At 37.8% G+C, this 15703-nt stretch overlaps 1 protein-coding gene and 1 long non-coding RNA gene across 2 annotated transcripts in view; one reads left to right on the forward strand and one right to left on the reverse strand.

The window, feature by feature from the left end:
- Positions 1–909: 909 nt before the first annotated feature.
- Positions 910–15703, reverse strand: part of LOC122826605 — a 35947-nt gene continuing 21153 nt past the window's right edge. Inside the window, exons 4-6 of the long non-coding RNA XR_006369829.1 lie at positions 2310–2516; positions 2026–2115; positions 910–1942 (exon numbers count right to left, since the gene is read on the reverse strand). This is a non-coding gene — a long non-coding RNA (uncharacterized LOC122826605). The remainder of the gene's footprint in view (positions 1943–2025; positions 2116–2309; positions 2517–15703) is intronic.
- Positions 8795–10959, forward strand: rps16 (ribosomal protein S16). Its single transcript, XM_044108676.1, has 6 exons — positions 8795–8895; positions 8987–9038; positions 9704–9805; positions 10301–10397; positions 10484–10531; positions 10774–10959. The coding sequence occupies exons 2-6, from the start codon at positions 8991–8993 to the stop codon at positions 10917–10919; spliced, it is 441 nt and encodes a 146-aa protein (XP_043964611.1). The 5' UTR covers positions 8795–8895; positions 8987–8990; the 3' UTR covers positions 10920–10959.

Below are 15703 nucleotides of genomic sequence, written 5' to 3' on the forward strand. Positions count from 1 at the left end.
TATCACATATGGTATCTTTTAAAAGCTCCATTTTGGTCTTGCAACAAAGAGCAAGAGAACGGAGACTTCTCCAGGAGTGGAACCTAAACAGAAGGTGGATTGGGGAAAACTGAGGTGATGGAACAGATTTGACTCTGGGTCAATTTGGTCTTTTTGTAGCCCGTTTCCTACCCATGAAATGCCAATTCAATTTGTTTTAGTTTCTTATCTCTGTTGTTTTCTGTTTATCCTCATTATATATTTCAGAGAAGGGCCCCTTAACAAACCAAAATAACTCTTAGCAATCTCCTGTTGGTAGATTTATTGAGTCATATAACCATATTTTCTAACCACAAGTAGAATAAATAAAAAGTTTTTTCTTTGTAGAAACAGTTGCTTGTTATCAACAAACGTCAAATTTCATCCATAGTCTATACTTAATTTCCTGCAGAAAATGACATTGTTTCTAAAACAGTTTTTTGGTGTAGGATAATCCCTGCATACTCATTTAGAACTTTTAAGATAAATCTGACACTTTGGTATTATTTTTGTTGATTTCAAGACATACATTTGCCCTTCTATTTCTATAACAAATTATAAATAGATAATCCTATGTAGAATAGGATCTGTCTCAATAATTTGAATTCAGCTCCTGATGCATGTCGGAAGATCAGTTCTAGTTGTTATGCTAGGCCAACAGTAAGCTGTAAAAGTTGATAACAATATGTTTTCTGAATGTTTTTCATTCCAGGACTAATTAAGTTCATCCATATATATGTTGTAAATCTATTTGACTTATTCAACAAGTTACGATAATCACATGTATAAATAAACAGCATATACATTCTTCTTATATTATTGATTAAAAACACACCGAATCAATGACAGTCTAAACTTTCTAATAATGGAATGGAACAAAAAACCCTGAACTACTGAGTGAAAGAAATCTTTATCAAAAACAAATTATGTTCAAGTTTGGTGCTATTTCCAGGTACACATGTATAAATAAAATTGATGGAATTTTTTTTTATCAGTGTAGTGATGTTAAACAAGTCCCAAATTCTTATTTTGACATCCATTTTGACTGATAAACAAACACAAAAAATGTTTTTGTTTGTTTCCTATCTTCCTATTTTGGATTTGACAGGAAGTCCAATACAAGATTAACAGTCAGATTGTTTTTAAAAGGTTGTGTGACATCATCATCACAACCTTTAGTGGAGGGTCAGTGCTAAAAATAGCAGAGAAGTCAAAGTGGTGGAACATATATGTCCATGAAGTGTGCAGAGAACATTCTCCAGATAACAGCAGATGGCTCTTAGATCACCACCATCAAGGTGTTTGTGTTCACCTGTAGAGAAGTGAAACTCTTCCAATATGGTTGCTGTATTCAACAAGGGGGTGTTCGTATGTGTGATCTTAATTACACATGTTACAATGGAAAAAAAAAGTTTTAATCTAGAGAAGCAGCTGTGCAAGAAGGATGTCCACCATAGTTATACGCCAGTGATTGACCATCAGTAGCTTTACTATACAGTGTGTTAGGAAAGTATTTATAATCACCCATACAATGGGAACGTTTAGATCGAAGCATTCATTTGTTACAATGACCTCAGTTGGTTACTCTTAACCAACTGAGAGTTGCAAAAGACTACTTCTGCATTTCTTGTTGCAAAGGTGCTGCAGCATTTCTGCTTTTTGTGAACTTAACAGCAGCTCCACGTTTCTTTTAGAAGCAAAAATATAACCTTAAAAACAATGGCTAAATCACACAACATGAATACAGAATACACTGAAAAATCCCCAAGTTCAGGAAATCCTGAGTTTCATAATAAGCTTTTCCCAGCTGATGATGGATGGAAGCTCTATTTCGGCTGAATGAAGTCATCATCGTTGTGTGTTTCGCTGATGTGCTTGATGAGCTTGGCCCAAGACTGGCTCTGCTGCTGGGCTTCTCCGCTTGCTGTGGGGAGGGAGGAAAAAGAAAAAAAAAAACCTAAGGAGTGTGGGGGGGAGGACAGAGTCCACGACATCATCTCTCCAGACCTTTTATGGAGCTCTCCAGTGGAGGGCTAAGAGAGCTGGCCCACTTTCCCATCAGAGCTTCCCAGCTCCATCTCTTCTCCCTCAGGGACCCTGGAACACAGTGTGTTTGAGCAAAGAGATTCAGCGTGATAGGAAACACAATACAGATGTACTTCAAGGGCAAATAACTGAACTGATAAAGGGAAAGAGTGGTGACGCAAAATATGAGCAGGCTTGACAAAGCTTGATCTAACGTCTGACAAGAAACCACGAGTTGTAACTTCAAGTTGTCATTGTTTTTTTACTTTAATTGAATCCTGATCAAAGTAGGCTGGAGGTCTGTCTTCCAGATCCCCTCTAGTAGCGGGGAGGAGGGAAGAAGAGGATGAAGAATAAGACAGGCTTTGGTGCAATGACGATCCTCTAGATGTCATCCAGTCCTCACCCCACTGCCGTGCCTCGTGGATGAACCCTGACCAGAGTCGACCCACACCCACAGACGAACACTCGCTCTGAAAGGGCAAGACAGAGAAAAATACGTAGGGGGGAAGAGACAGTGTGTGAGATGGAACAAGAGAAGAAGGAGAGTGATGAAGCAGATAATGTGGGCGAGCAAAAAAAAAGACAAAGAGATCGGGCTTGTGAGACCAGGGCTTGTGAGACAACATGAATGGGAAATGAAGAGGCTGTTCTATTTGCAGGTTTGGTCCAGCTCTGTTGCCAGATCAGCTGTTTGAATTCTGTTTTTTAAGAGAGGCCTTGAGCCCATCAACTTGCTCCATAAACAAAAGGCCTCTGAAATGCGTAAAAGGGATTTAAGAGCAGCTGGATGTGGTTTGTTGTTGTGATAGTTAGATTTTCAGAACAGTCCATTCTAAATCTTTCTCACAAAACAAGATCTATTTTTATAATAGGAAATGACATGCATATATAACCAAAAAGAGGTTCCTATGTAGTTTGAAAATGTTCATCTGTGGGACTTAAACCCGCTCTCTTTCCAGGAGGTTCTGATGGTTGGAGATTTCTATTCTTTATATATTTTCTCATGTTTGTTTGAACACATAAATGTTGCACCTTCAGTTGCTGTATCTGAAAAACTGAATCAGTGCCTGGCCTGTTTGAAGGCACAGTAAATTTTATCCATGTAAACTTGTGAATTTGAAGAAAGGTATAAAAAATTGCCTGAATAATCTTCTTTTGTATTATTCTGACAAAAAACGGTTATGTATCTTGTTTTTATATCTAATTCAAACTGTGCATTGTGTATGTTGGAACGTTTTCTGGCTAAACTTTCCTACTAGTAGAAGAGGCTGCAGGACTTGGCCATTACCTGACATTCAGACTCCAGAAGACCTCAGGGGAGCTGACAGATGACGGGACAGCTGCACGGTCTATTGCTATGCGACAAATGTGAGCTAAAATAGCAAATTAATGAAACAGGCTCAAGTTCAGACTGGGGCTCCAGAGCAGGCCATGCTATTTTACTCTGAGGTGTCAAACCGTTCAATAGACATCAATTTTAACAGCTGCTACGGTATAATTATGCATGGTGGTAACGCTTAAATCTGTGAAAATGCTACAATTGTTGCACTGGTGGGTTATCTTTTAGTAAAAGGTTAACATATTGCTCAAATAGTGTGAAGGAGGCTGTTATAGACGGGATTTACTGAACCAGAAACTACAAAAAAAAATATCCAGTTGATTCAAATAAGCTCTACATTGATGCACAGTAAGAAACTTCATCTATTTTGAAGAGAACTGTAAACCTTCCAAGCAGTTCACACTTAAATAAAACAAGCCATTTATGGATTTTCATGCGAGGATATAAAAGGTAAGATCTGTTGTCATCCAATTCTCCTTCCTTGCAGATTTACTGCCCTCACAGCCGTTTCTCAGAGAAGACACTTTTCTGCCTCATGAACCCAGAACTGTTTCTCCCCGTTGCCATGGCGTCCTCACCTCTGTGTACTTCACTAAACCTTCAGCTGCCCCTCCAGGCCTCACTGTCTACCGAGCTTAGGAGATCTTCTCCTTCTGCTCAGTAAAACTTCAGCTACCAGCAACCTCTTTTTCAGCTGCTGTGAGGCCTATTATGGTCAAATGAGACCGTATGGCTGGCCGGGAACAGCATCTTCTGCACCGTAAATCTGAAAGTGTTGCCTCATGCTCAGGGTGCTGTGACAAGACAAGGTCCAGGGGTCGTGCCTCCAGGTGATGTGTTTCCATAGGGCCGTGGAGAGGAAATGCACATATATGGTATGCTCTTTATTTATTGCCAGCTCTTTTACTGGATGAGCACAGACTTTCTCCTCCTGCGAGCTCTGAAAATCTCGTAAAGCCGCAAAGTCAGGTCTCTGTTCGAGATGTCCCTGTCTGATCTTTTCAAAATGCAACAATTTTTATCGACTGTATACACAAAGGATAACCTGAAGAGTGGATGTGGAGTTTTCATCATCTGAAAACCTTAAACCAGAACAACTCAAAAGCTGCAATCTCACAATGTAAATAGCAGAGAGCTCTGGACACTGTACAGATGAAGTTGACAGCTGGTAGGAGAAAAGGGCCGTATGTTTTAGCAGGCTGCCGAACACAGCAGGATGTCAGGAATGATACAGCAGCCTTAGCATGCCTCCCGTTCAGACAGTGATGGTGGTGGTTGACTGGTTCCCGACAGGTTTATGTGGAAGCTTATCTAACATTACTGGGTTCCCAGTTAGGGTTTCTTCCATCTGTCTGACTCTTATGTAGATACTGGCAGTCTCAGTCCAAAGATACATCCCCTACACTAACATTCATGCATGAACTGAAAAGAAAATAGCTACGACAAACAAGAGTTCAAGAAAAGAGCACATGGGATCCTCCTTATGATGACCCCACAAAGCTGCAGAAAGGACAGAAAGGATCCACTTTTACTATTATTTATGCAGCATTTCTGTCCATAAACTTTGGAAAGAAACCTCAGCCTAGTGTCAAACCTGTGATTCAGGAGAAGCAGTACAGCTTTCGTCCTGGATCAGTCCACCAGATCTTTGAGGAGCTTACGACCATGTCCCCTCAGATATTTTGACAAGAAATTTTAAGATGGTTGCTATCAGTTTGTTGTCGAGTTTTAAGTGATGTTTGGCTATAAGAAAGGGCTGTCCTTTGTCAGCACAACTGTTTGTGGCATTCATGGACAGAATGTAGTCTTAGCAGGGAGGAAGTGTAGTTGTTGACGCTCTTTACTTTTTGTAGATGATGTGGTTCTTTTGGTATCACAGTGGTCTTTCATTTTAGTCTTCTTTCCCCCCCAGAAATCACTGACCCCGAGCTTGAATGACTACTGGCTGGTAGGGGTTGAACCAATTAGTCGACTAGTCGACTAGTCGACTCTAGGACGTCTCGCGAGTTTTTACATTTCATGTCGACTAGTCGCAGTCATGTGATTGCCGGTGGTGACAGCCTGTGCTGATCTGACAGCACAGTATACGTCACAAGACACAAGAAAAATAAGTTAATACATTAGTTTAAATGATATGTAGATGGATGCATATTTGTGGTTTTACAGTGTTTTTAAAAGGAGATGGAGTTGCAGCTGCAGTCAACTACAAAACACGAGCCCCCTTCCCGCTAAGGATGTCACTTAGCCGGCTCGCAAGTGTCTTTGTCACGACGATCTAACTAATACATTATGATGTTATGTTGCTGATTAAATAAAGATCTGTGGTAATGCCATCTAAAAGATGTGCGTTTCCTTTTGAATGTTGGTTTCCCAGCAACTTATTATTTATCATAAACTATCCCGATGTTTTGTTGTTTCACTTGTTGCTGTTCTGTGTAAATGCCGTATTTTTCCGTGAAAACGGGTAATAAAGCCTGTACGTTACTCCAAAGCTTGGCGTCTTGCGTTGCTAAGATGTCACAACGACTAGTCAACTCGACATCGACTCGACTTTCATCATGTTGACGTTGACTAGAAAATATCTTAAATCGTTCAATCTGCTGAGTCAGCAGAGCTTCCTGCCGCGCATCGGGCGGAGGAGAAGCAGGTGGTTTCGTTGAATTCAGCTGTAACCAAACGGGATCCGTTCATAACAAGTTTGGCTTGTGATGTTCCAAAAGCACCATGTAGTCAGTGTGATAATTTGACTCCTATAGTAACTATCCAGAGATCATCAGCATCAGCCGGTGTTTAGAAAAAAAAAGTCAGACCCGACTTTGTGCAACAAACTTTTCCCCGCTGCTCACGAAGAATGATCTGTTTATTGCTCTTTTAATTCTCCATAATATACTTATTAATATTAGGATTAGGGGAGTGTGTGTGTGTGTGTGTGTTTGTGTGTGTGTCAATATTTGCCGTGAAAATAGCTAATAAAGCCTCCAAGTAGTTGTGAAGGGTTTTTACGCTTACGTCACTATGACGTCACCGCGACTAGTCGACATCGACTCGACTATTATCATGATGTAGTCGACCTTAAAAAATATGTAGTCGTTCAACCCCTACTGGCTGGTAGTACTCACCTCAATGTGGATAAAGAGTTTTAAGATGGTCTGGAAACACCGTTAGTGGTGGTGATGTTCTTAACAGGAGCCCCAAGTCAAATTCTGCTTAAGGCCACATACAAGCTTGGCCCAGCCCTGCTTTATAGGCCTACGCTTGAGGCACATAAAGCCATATAAAGAAACAGGGAAAGGACAAGGACAGAGAGTTTAGCTGCAGGGCTTTCTCTGAATCAAATGAAAACAAAATATGTGCATGGTGCAACAGGAAAGTGCAGAAATCAAAATTGAATGTGTTTTTTTTAACATAATTACCCATCCAGATGAGGAAACTCCAGAAAGAGAGCAGTCTCTGACAATAAAAGAAGCCAGGTGCCTGTTCACTCGTGGCTGACACCATAAACACCAGTCTCACCGCAGTAAATGTCAGACATAGGTAGGTAGGTACAACACAAATGACTCACTTCTCTGTATACAGATTCCCAAGATGCTGTCTGGCCCAACCAACCCACTGCCTCCAACAACAAGATTGTCCTGTTAGGCTGAAAAAGATTTTTTTGCACTGAAACACAGAACACATCTCAAGAGAGATTATATATTAGAAATATGCCACTGTCACATTAATCAAATTTAAAGCAATCTTTATATATTGCCAGTTTATTTCTTTCCTGAGATACATAAAAGAGAGTTTGATGTCATACCTTACATATGAAAAGCAGGGGTCTTTCAAACATTGCCCATGTTTGCAGCCTTGATTTAGCCTTATAATAAATAAAAATCTATTTTCATTTTTCCTTATTTAAAGTTCTAAATTCCTCAAACAGAGCATTGCACTCCTAGCAGAGTTGGATCCTATGATCTCTGAAGGAAAACGTACTTAGGGAGGGATTAATTTTAACTGATGATGATTTATTCCAGGAAAATGATCTTGCTTTTGCCCGGCATCATGCAAGCAAGCATGGTGCTCCACTTGAAACTGATTAGATTCAACTAACCTCCACCAGAGGGAGCTGTTGTCTTCTAAATTATGAAACTGAGTTTAGACTCGGACCACAATTTTATATGAACAAATCCTTATCAGCTGGTTTTAGAAGCAAAATGGAGCTTATCTGTATTCTTAAAAACTTCTAGGTTAGGAAATTGATGTTATTTTTTTCTGATAGCAAGTTGAACTTTTTCCCTTGAACTGGCAGAAGACAAATGGAGCAACTTTCTCTGTTTTTTGTTGCTTTGACAGTTATGTTTCTTTTTTTAACATGGTGCCACACAAGAGGAATTGATATCTGTTTCTGTTTCTTAGGTTTTTAATGTACTATGCATAACCTAAATGGTTGGTGCAAAGAAACGGTAACTGTGATGGCTGATAACATTTTAGATGTGATTTTTGTAGTCTGATGTTCATAATTTATTGCTGTAAACAGAGTCATGCGTGACCTTTAAATGTGGCAGTGCAAAGATTAAACAGAAGAGCCACAGAACTTGTTTAAGCTTTAAAGATACTAAAATAAATAAATAAATAATCTCACCATGCCTAAACAGTGTAAACTTTAATTGGTTGAATAATAAAATGATAAAAAATTGAAAAGAATTTACATACATTTTTCCGTAGATGTTAAACTACTATTCTATTTGAATAGGTGTTCTCTTTAAAAAATGTGCTGTTTTCTACCTGGCAGATTAGTCAATTGTTTTCTTTTGCTGTTGTGTTGAGCACCTTCTCTCTCTGGTCAAATGTGGAATATTTTCACAAACAGAAAAATGAATGTATTATTTTATATAAATGCAGCAAGTTGCAATTAGGTAAATTAATGAGCAATTATATTTTTATGATATAGCATAGCAAACTGAATAAAAAAATCAAAATACCATTTCAGTATTATTTGGTCTATTTCAAATAAATGTGATGCTTAGTGTTATTTATTTATTTGTTTCATTTCACTATGTTTCAAATTTCACTACTTTCTAACAATTTTTTAAAATCAATCAATAAACCATAAATACATTTTAATTTAGAGGTCTGTGTACTTGCACCTGTTTGTGCTCTATTAAAATCCCATAGAAACCAAACTTTAGTGTCTTACCTTATCTCCCTATAAAAATATGCAGTGACTATTTATATTTTGATTACTTAATGAATAGAAAATTAAACTTTATTAAAATATCTCTACGTATATATTCAAGTTGTAATAACAGAAAACCCTTAGGAAGAAAAAAAGAGTCGGTTCTTAAGACTGAAGCAGCCGAAAAGCACAACCATAAAAACGAGGCGGAATTCCCAAATTACAAAAACGTAAAGTTGAAAGAACGGTCGAAAATCTACCCCAAAGCTCATTCAATTGTCGTGAAGCAGCCCTTGATGCTCGGCGTGTGAAACCCCATCGGCCTCTTCGTACAGCACCCTAGCTGAGAAAGGTGCGTTACTCCTATTGATAGCCCCTCAAATCCTAAAATATACTTTAATCTGTTGTTTTCTGAAGCGGGGTTTGTTTTGTTTATGTTTCAGAAACATGCCAGCGAAAGGTCCACTGCAATCTGTCCAGGTGTTTGGACGTAAAGTAAGTATTTTAGGGAATTTAACACCCATGTGGTGTAGCTACGCTGCCTCGCTAGCGGACTTGAGCTAATAGTATCAAACACTACCCTCGATTTATTGTATTCGCTACTATAATGTGATTAACTTGTGCTCATATATAATTAAACACTTTTACGATAGTATTTATCAGTTAAGAGCTTCGTGCAGTGCCTACTTTAAGCTAATGATGGATTGTCACAGATCAACAAGGCTAGCTAAGCTAGAACAGCTAGCCTTGTTTCGGGTTTTGTTGTAGCTTATAAGATCAACGTGCGCGATTCCACATACAAATTGAAATGGTTATACTTGCTCTTATGAAGTTAAAAATACATATTTCATATTGTTAGCCTGAACTTGTAAGGGTAGTCTTTGTACAGTGCGAAGATATGTGGCAAAAATGTATGAGTGGTCGATAGTTACAAATGCATTCCGCACGTAAAGCTTAAATAATAATGTCAGTTTGGTTTCTCCTCAAACCAGAGACTTTAGCATTTTTATTAAATGTACTAATATGTTTCAGTGAGACTGATGCACTTCCACTTTTGTATATATCTTTGGCAGCTAGATTATTATAGCTGACCATATTTTTGACCTGTTGACATAGTGATCTGCTACTAGATATCTGAATTCACTTCTTTGGTTTAACAGAAAACGGCCACAGCAGTCGCCCACTGCAAAAGGGGAAATGGCCTGATCAAGGTGAATGGCAGACCCCTGGAGATGGTGGAACCTGCCACACTCCAGTACAAGGTGAGTACCTCAGAAAATGGGCAGTTCATGTTCACAGCTTTACGTTTTTGTTATAGTGCTAGGAAATATTGACTTAAATTTGATTAACTCTTGAAATATTTGTAGAAAATGCTTTAATTTTTCTTTACTCCCTTTTTTTGCCGAAATTCCAACTGCTTTTGTTCCCAGTAGTGAGAAACAAAAATATTTACTGAATCCCTTTTGTATAATTCAATGAAATGTTTGCATGTTGTCAAATACTTGGCTAGTGCTATTGGAAATTCCTAGTCTATTGCAGTTTGTGGTCCTAGTAAAAGTGCTCTTAATTGTTTTTAATTTTATAAAGAATGTGTAATTAGCATTTACTCATATATTAACCGCTTAAAAAAATTTGCAGATTTCCCTTTTTATATTTATGCAGTAAGACACCCAGGCCCTGTGTTTTTTGTAAATACGGGTTATCTTTGTTCATTTAAAATATAATCTTTTTTTTTTTATTATTGGTATAATTTCTAGCTTTTGGAGCCTGTGCTGTTGCTTGGGAAGGAGCGTTTTGCTGGCGTTGACATTAGAGTCCGAGTGAAGGGTGGTGGACACGTTGCGCAGATCTATGGTAAGCATATTTCTGTAGTTCTTGAATGCCGTTCTTGCAGGTTTTAAGACAATTTCTTTAATTATGTTTTTTCCTTTCTTTCACAGCCATCCGTCAAGCCATCTCCAAAGCCTTGGTTGCATACTACCAGAAGTGTATGTATTATTTCTTTTGCCTTTTATTACATTGCTGATCAGACAAGTTGTTCTTGTTTTAATTAGAATAGGAACATTCATTTAAAAAAACAGGAATGGGAATTAAATGTCTCTCCTGTTGAGGAAACTTGTTGCTTAGGAAAATATATTTCTGCTGTAAGGATTTCAGCTGATGTCTCTGGCTGAAATCCAGTGAAATTATTATTAAATTTGTAAGCTGGAGTGTTTTTGCTTTGCCGCAGATGTTGACGAGGCCTCCAAGAAGGAGATCAAAGACATCCTGATCCAGTACGACAGGACCCTGCTGGTTGCTGATCCACGTCGCTGCGAGTCCAAGAAATTCGGTGGACCTGGAGCCCGTGCCCGCTACCAGAAGTCCTACCGTTAAGCGCTCTGTACATTTTCTTAATAAATTGGAGGAACATAAATGTTGGGAGTTTTTCTTAAGTCTTTGAATGATCTTCTCATTTCATTATGAAAAAGTAGGGTGGTCCAGTTCAGTTATGACAGATTCATTATGTTTGCTAAAGAAACACCTGGAGGATAACTACAGGTATGTTACAGAGTCAATAGAGCCATGTAGAAAAGAACACTTAAATAGAATGAAAAGTTTTTAGCTCGTTTTAGAGGCAGAGTGGGAGCAGGCTGAATACAAACCTTCATGTCTGAAAGCTCAGCTTCAGCAACAAACAGATCAGGCCATGTTCTTAACGCTCACACAAGGTTTTATATTTCAGAAGAAAATGAAACAGATTAAGTGGGAAAATGTGTCTTATCTTTTGCTTGATTATTTTGTGGCTGGATAAGATTGACGCTTTTCAGTTAAACCTGACAATTTGGATTCACAAACAAGAGGAGGCCATCGTAAATTAAGTGTTAATGAAAAAGCTGAATTCAGTTTCTCAATCATATTACACTACATAAAATCAGTCTTTTAAGACACTTCTACAAAAATGACTTACAGATGCTGACACTGAAGTTATGCTTTGCACAGTACATACATTTTCCTTCCACAGAACTTTCCAAGCATATACTTGGGTACAGCATGTTTTAAATATCAATGGCCTTTTGTGTCTGTGGAGTCCCAAAAAATGTTGCCCAACTGTCAAGTAAGCAAACTTACCCATGATTATATAAGCCACTGCATAACATTTCGGTATAAGAATCATTTTTCAAACCAGTCTGATGTAATAGTTACTTTTTTAATTTTGTACTTTTTTTTTTTTTTTTAGCTGGAAGCCACAGTCATCAAACACCTTAAATATATAACTTTATGTAATTACCTTTTCAAAATTAGATTACTGAAGTGCATCTATATATTGAAAGTCAGTTTTGGAAGTAATCATGTTATAAAATATGGCATCTGCAGCATATTTTGCACATATTTTATTTTAGAATGTGTAAAGTTACTCTGGTTACCTCAATACACTAAGCGAAACATATTAAGTTTTATTTGTTTGATTTTCCGATTACATTCATGAGAAGATCTGAATATCTCTTCAGACCAATATAAAAACACATTTTTGATCCAGAAATATGGACTTAATGAAAGCGTGTTTAGTGTTTGCTTCAGGGTTATTGAAGTATGAAATCTTACATTAAAATATGACTGAATTTATAGCAACCATCAGTAGTTACAATGCATACTTTTAGGATTGTTTTTATTTGCAGTACAATAGGTATAGATTTTTTTTTTGTTAATTATTTGCAAAGCAGAAATGAAATTGCAATGCAATTCTAGGTTTTATATTGTTAGAGTTCTGAAGTCTTACCAGCAGGAGGCGCTACATGGCAGTGTAAGGTGATGTGAGCATTAAGAGTTGCACATCTGGAAACCATTAGAAAATGTGTTCAGCTGGCTCCTCGCATCTATGAAAGAACGAATGCATGCATACTATTAATATATTTATATATCTGTAAAATCACCCTTTTGTGAGAAGAATGCAAATAAATTTATTTTCTTGGTTTATTGGGTGATTTACAGGATAATGGATCCAAAGCTTTGCTGGTCTTTTCTTCTACTTGACTAGACATTTTTAGTTCAAATTGAGGTTATTGTTTCTGTTTTACATTGTTATTTTTTATCTATTTTTTTGATAAGACCAGAACCTCAGCTTAAGGTTAAATAAAAATCATGTAACTGAGGCAGTTTCACAGCAGCATATTAAATTATTCAGTTTTTAGGAAAAAATGATCTGCCTTTGGTTAGAATTAGTGTGATGTTTTACTTAAAGTCCTCTTCCCATAAGTGCAGCTGATGTGCAAGCTCACACTTCTTCACAAAAACAAATCCCAGTGAGGAGGGCTCGGGCCCAGATGTTGTTCGACTTTTCTGTCGGCCGCCTGCGTTAGCCGTTCCCACTCAGTAAGACTAGGCCTGTTTACTGCCCTCTAATAATCAACCCAGCAGGGAAAGCCCCACTCCCCACTGCTACTGTTGTTTACTGCTGTTTACTTTCTGCCCCTGCTTGCCTTCATCACCCCTGAAGGCCGTAATGTTATGGAGGGGGACATTCTGCACCTGTGAAAATGGCTGCAGGAAACCAGGGCTGGGAGCAGACGGTAAATTGATGCAGTGTACCGCAGAACTAAAGGAAGGAAAAACTCCTCTGAGTCTTTGTTTTAGCACATTATTGAGTCATTGAGGTAAAGAAAAGCTTCATTTCCAACAAACTTAATTGTAGAACTGGAATAATCTAGTGGAAGAGCAGCTCCCTAGCTTATGTGACACTTTGCATGATGGAGTTATAAGACTATCATTCAGTGCTTTTTGTCAGGAGACCAGAAACCATCCCACTCTGACCTTTTACAAGACTTTTACTTGCAGAAAATGTCAATATACAAGCTAAGCATGAAGCTCATTAAAATATCTTGCTCATCAAGAAGATGTATAATTGCATAATTTATGAGCGTTTCACCCTGCATTTCTAAATGGACCTAATAATGAGGTGAAAGCGACTGAGGAAATGTCTTGCTTAGGCTCCCTCCAAAGAGTTGAACTTATAAGGCATTATGCTAATTGCTTATTTTTGAAAGAAATCAAATTGCAAGTTACAAGTAATGGAGAAAATGAAATAAAATATTAGTGTTGCAGACTAATAAAACATGCTGTTAACAATTGGAAAATAAAAGTAATTTGCATAAATTATTTTGGGTAGAAATTGGGTAGATGGGTAGTTTAACAGCTAAATTACTAATAAATTATTTAAATTCCAACTAGCAAACTTCCAGTTCACTAGAGATATGAGTTAAGAAAAATCAGACGATACAAGTTTATAGGCAGGAGTTCTTCTCTGTTCACTAATTCTTCACTAATTCTTTTTATGTTGGTTTAGTTTTTGCTTATTGTGCTCACTTTGTGTTACGGTGGCCCAGAAGGTCAACAAACTGTAAAAGCCACAATGCAACAACAAAAGCTACAACAGAAGTAACGCCTGACTGGAACCACATCTACAGTGTAATTCTAATCAAAATGTTGTTGAACATTACCTAAGGAATTAATTGGTAATTACAATAATTTACAATACTTTAATTGCTAAGATTTAAAATCTTTAAAAATTCTTTTTAACAGTGCAATGTTTCAAATGTTTTTTTTATGCATTATTAGCATTAAAATCAAATAAAAGGAAAGTTGTAACACGTTTTTACACATTAAGCTGTTGTTTTGACTTCAGTACTGAGGTTCTTCTGCTCTGTTAAACTAAGAAAATGAGACACTGTGATTGTGGATTATGTAAATTTAATCTTCAACATAAACAGATATGATGCAGTCAGATTTATTTTCTGGATTTAGTTCTTTGAAGCAAAATACACAAACATGCACGCTTGAGGCTGGCACCTGCCTTTTCTCTGTTAACACCTCAGCCCCTACAGGGCTCCTAATCCCACAAACACAGAAGTGTTAGGTCAGGATGCACTTTGTCGTCACTGTTGCCCCCCTTGCACCTCTCCTCTAATGCCTTTATGAGCACACATTTTTCAGTTAACACGAAAAAGCAAAATATTGCACCCATTTCATCCAACGTCAGATATCATATCAACACCTTTTCAGTGTCATTTTTGCACGTCAAAAAAATGCATAAACAGTTGGCCGAAGGTGCCAGCCAGGCAACCAGGGACTGCAGAAGGTAGAACCAAATGTCGGATTTATTTGAGTTTGCAGCTCAGCAGGGCGACATGCTTCTGTTTGAGCTGGGAGTGTTAATGAGGGCGCTGGTCTTCATCTGCTGCCTTTGAGAGGAGCCCATCTCTTCAAATGAGTGTGTTCTTTTTGCAGCAGCACTTAAAGAAAGTGTTTCCTCGGAAACTGAGCTGGATTAAGCCAGCTTTAGCTCTGCCATGTCTTCCTATTATTTTTCTTTCCACATTTACAAATATGTAGAAGCAATTAGAAACAACAGAGATTGATAAGCCATTTTGTCTTATCTGTAAGACAATTATTTCAAAATTATAAATAAAACTCAGCAGCTGTTGTATATGCAACTAATACAGCTTTCTTCCTAATGTCTTTACACTGAAGTTGTAACTGGGCACACATTTGGACATTTATCATCACTAGTTGCGTTCTTGAGTGTGAGCTGGTTGCTTAGCAACTGTTCAAGTTGAAGAAATCTCCCTAACTTCAAATAAAGTTGTACAGAATTGTATTTATATTTCAGCTTTTATATTGAGAAGTTAAATGAAGTGCAGTGTGTGGTTGTGAGCTTTAAATAGCTTATTTAAAGATGCTAACAAGTTCTTAAAGCTCAAGGATCCTGAAAGGAAACTTATAGAATGAATTAAATTAAGTTTTCCTGATGTAGTTTCTGCTCTAAGAAATGATAACAATTCTCGTTTTTTTGGCTGATCTTTAAGAGCAGCTGCTAACCTTGTCAGTTGTCCTACTTGCTCCTGACTTTACTGAAGGCACCATCTTTGTGTATATTTACATTTCATTGTCATCTTTTTGTTTTTTCATGTTTGAATGAAGCCTTTATAGCCATGTCTCTTTTGTTTATGCCACACTCCCACGCTCCCATTAGTCCCAGTTCTCTTGCCAGTTCCCCTAAAGCCCCTTCGTTACCATCAAGGATTGAGAAAGAACATGGGGCTGATGATGGATTTATCTCATATGTTTCACTCTTAGTCTGCTTTTGGTCAGAAAACATCCAGAAAAGGGCTCCCAGTGACTGA

The sequence above is a fragment of the Gambusia affinis genome, linkage group LG23 (assembly GCF_019740435.1).
Source record: "Gambusia affinis linkage group LG23, SWU_Gaff_1.0, whole genome shotgun sequence".
Lineage (NCBI taxonomy): Eukaryota > Metazoa > Chordata > Actinopteri > Cyprinodontiformes > Poeciliidae > Gambusia > Gambusia affinis.

Coding starts and splice junctions, on each gene's coding strand:
- rps16 (XM_044108676.1), top strand. CDS start 8,991: ATGCCAGCGAAAGGTCCACTGCAATCTGTCCAGGTGTTTGGACGTAAA. Junction 9,039..9,703: donor TCCAGGTGTTTGGACGTAAA/GTAAGTATTTTA, acceptor TTGGTTTAACAG/AAAACGGCCACAGCAGTCGC. Junction 10,532..10,773: donor GGTTGCATACTACCAGAAGT/GTATGTATTATT, acceptor GCTTTGCCGCAG/ATGTTGACGAGGCCTCCAAG.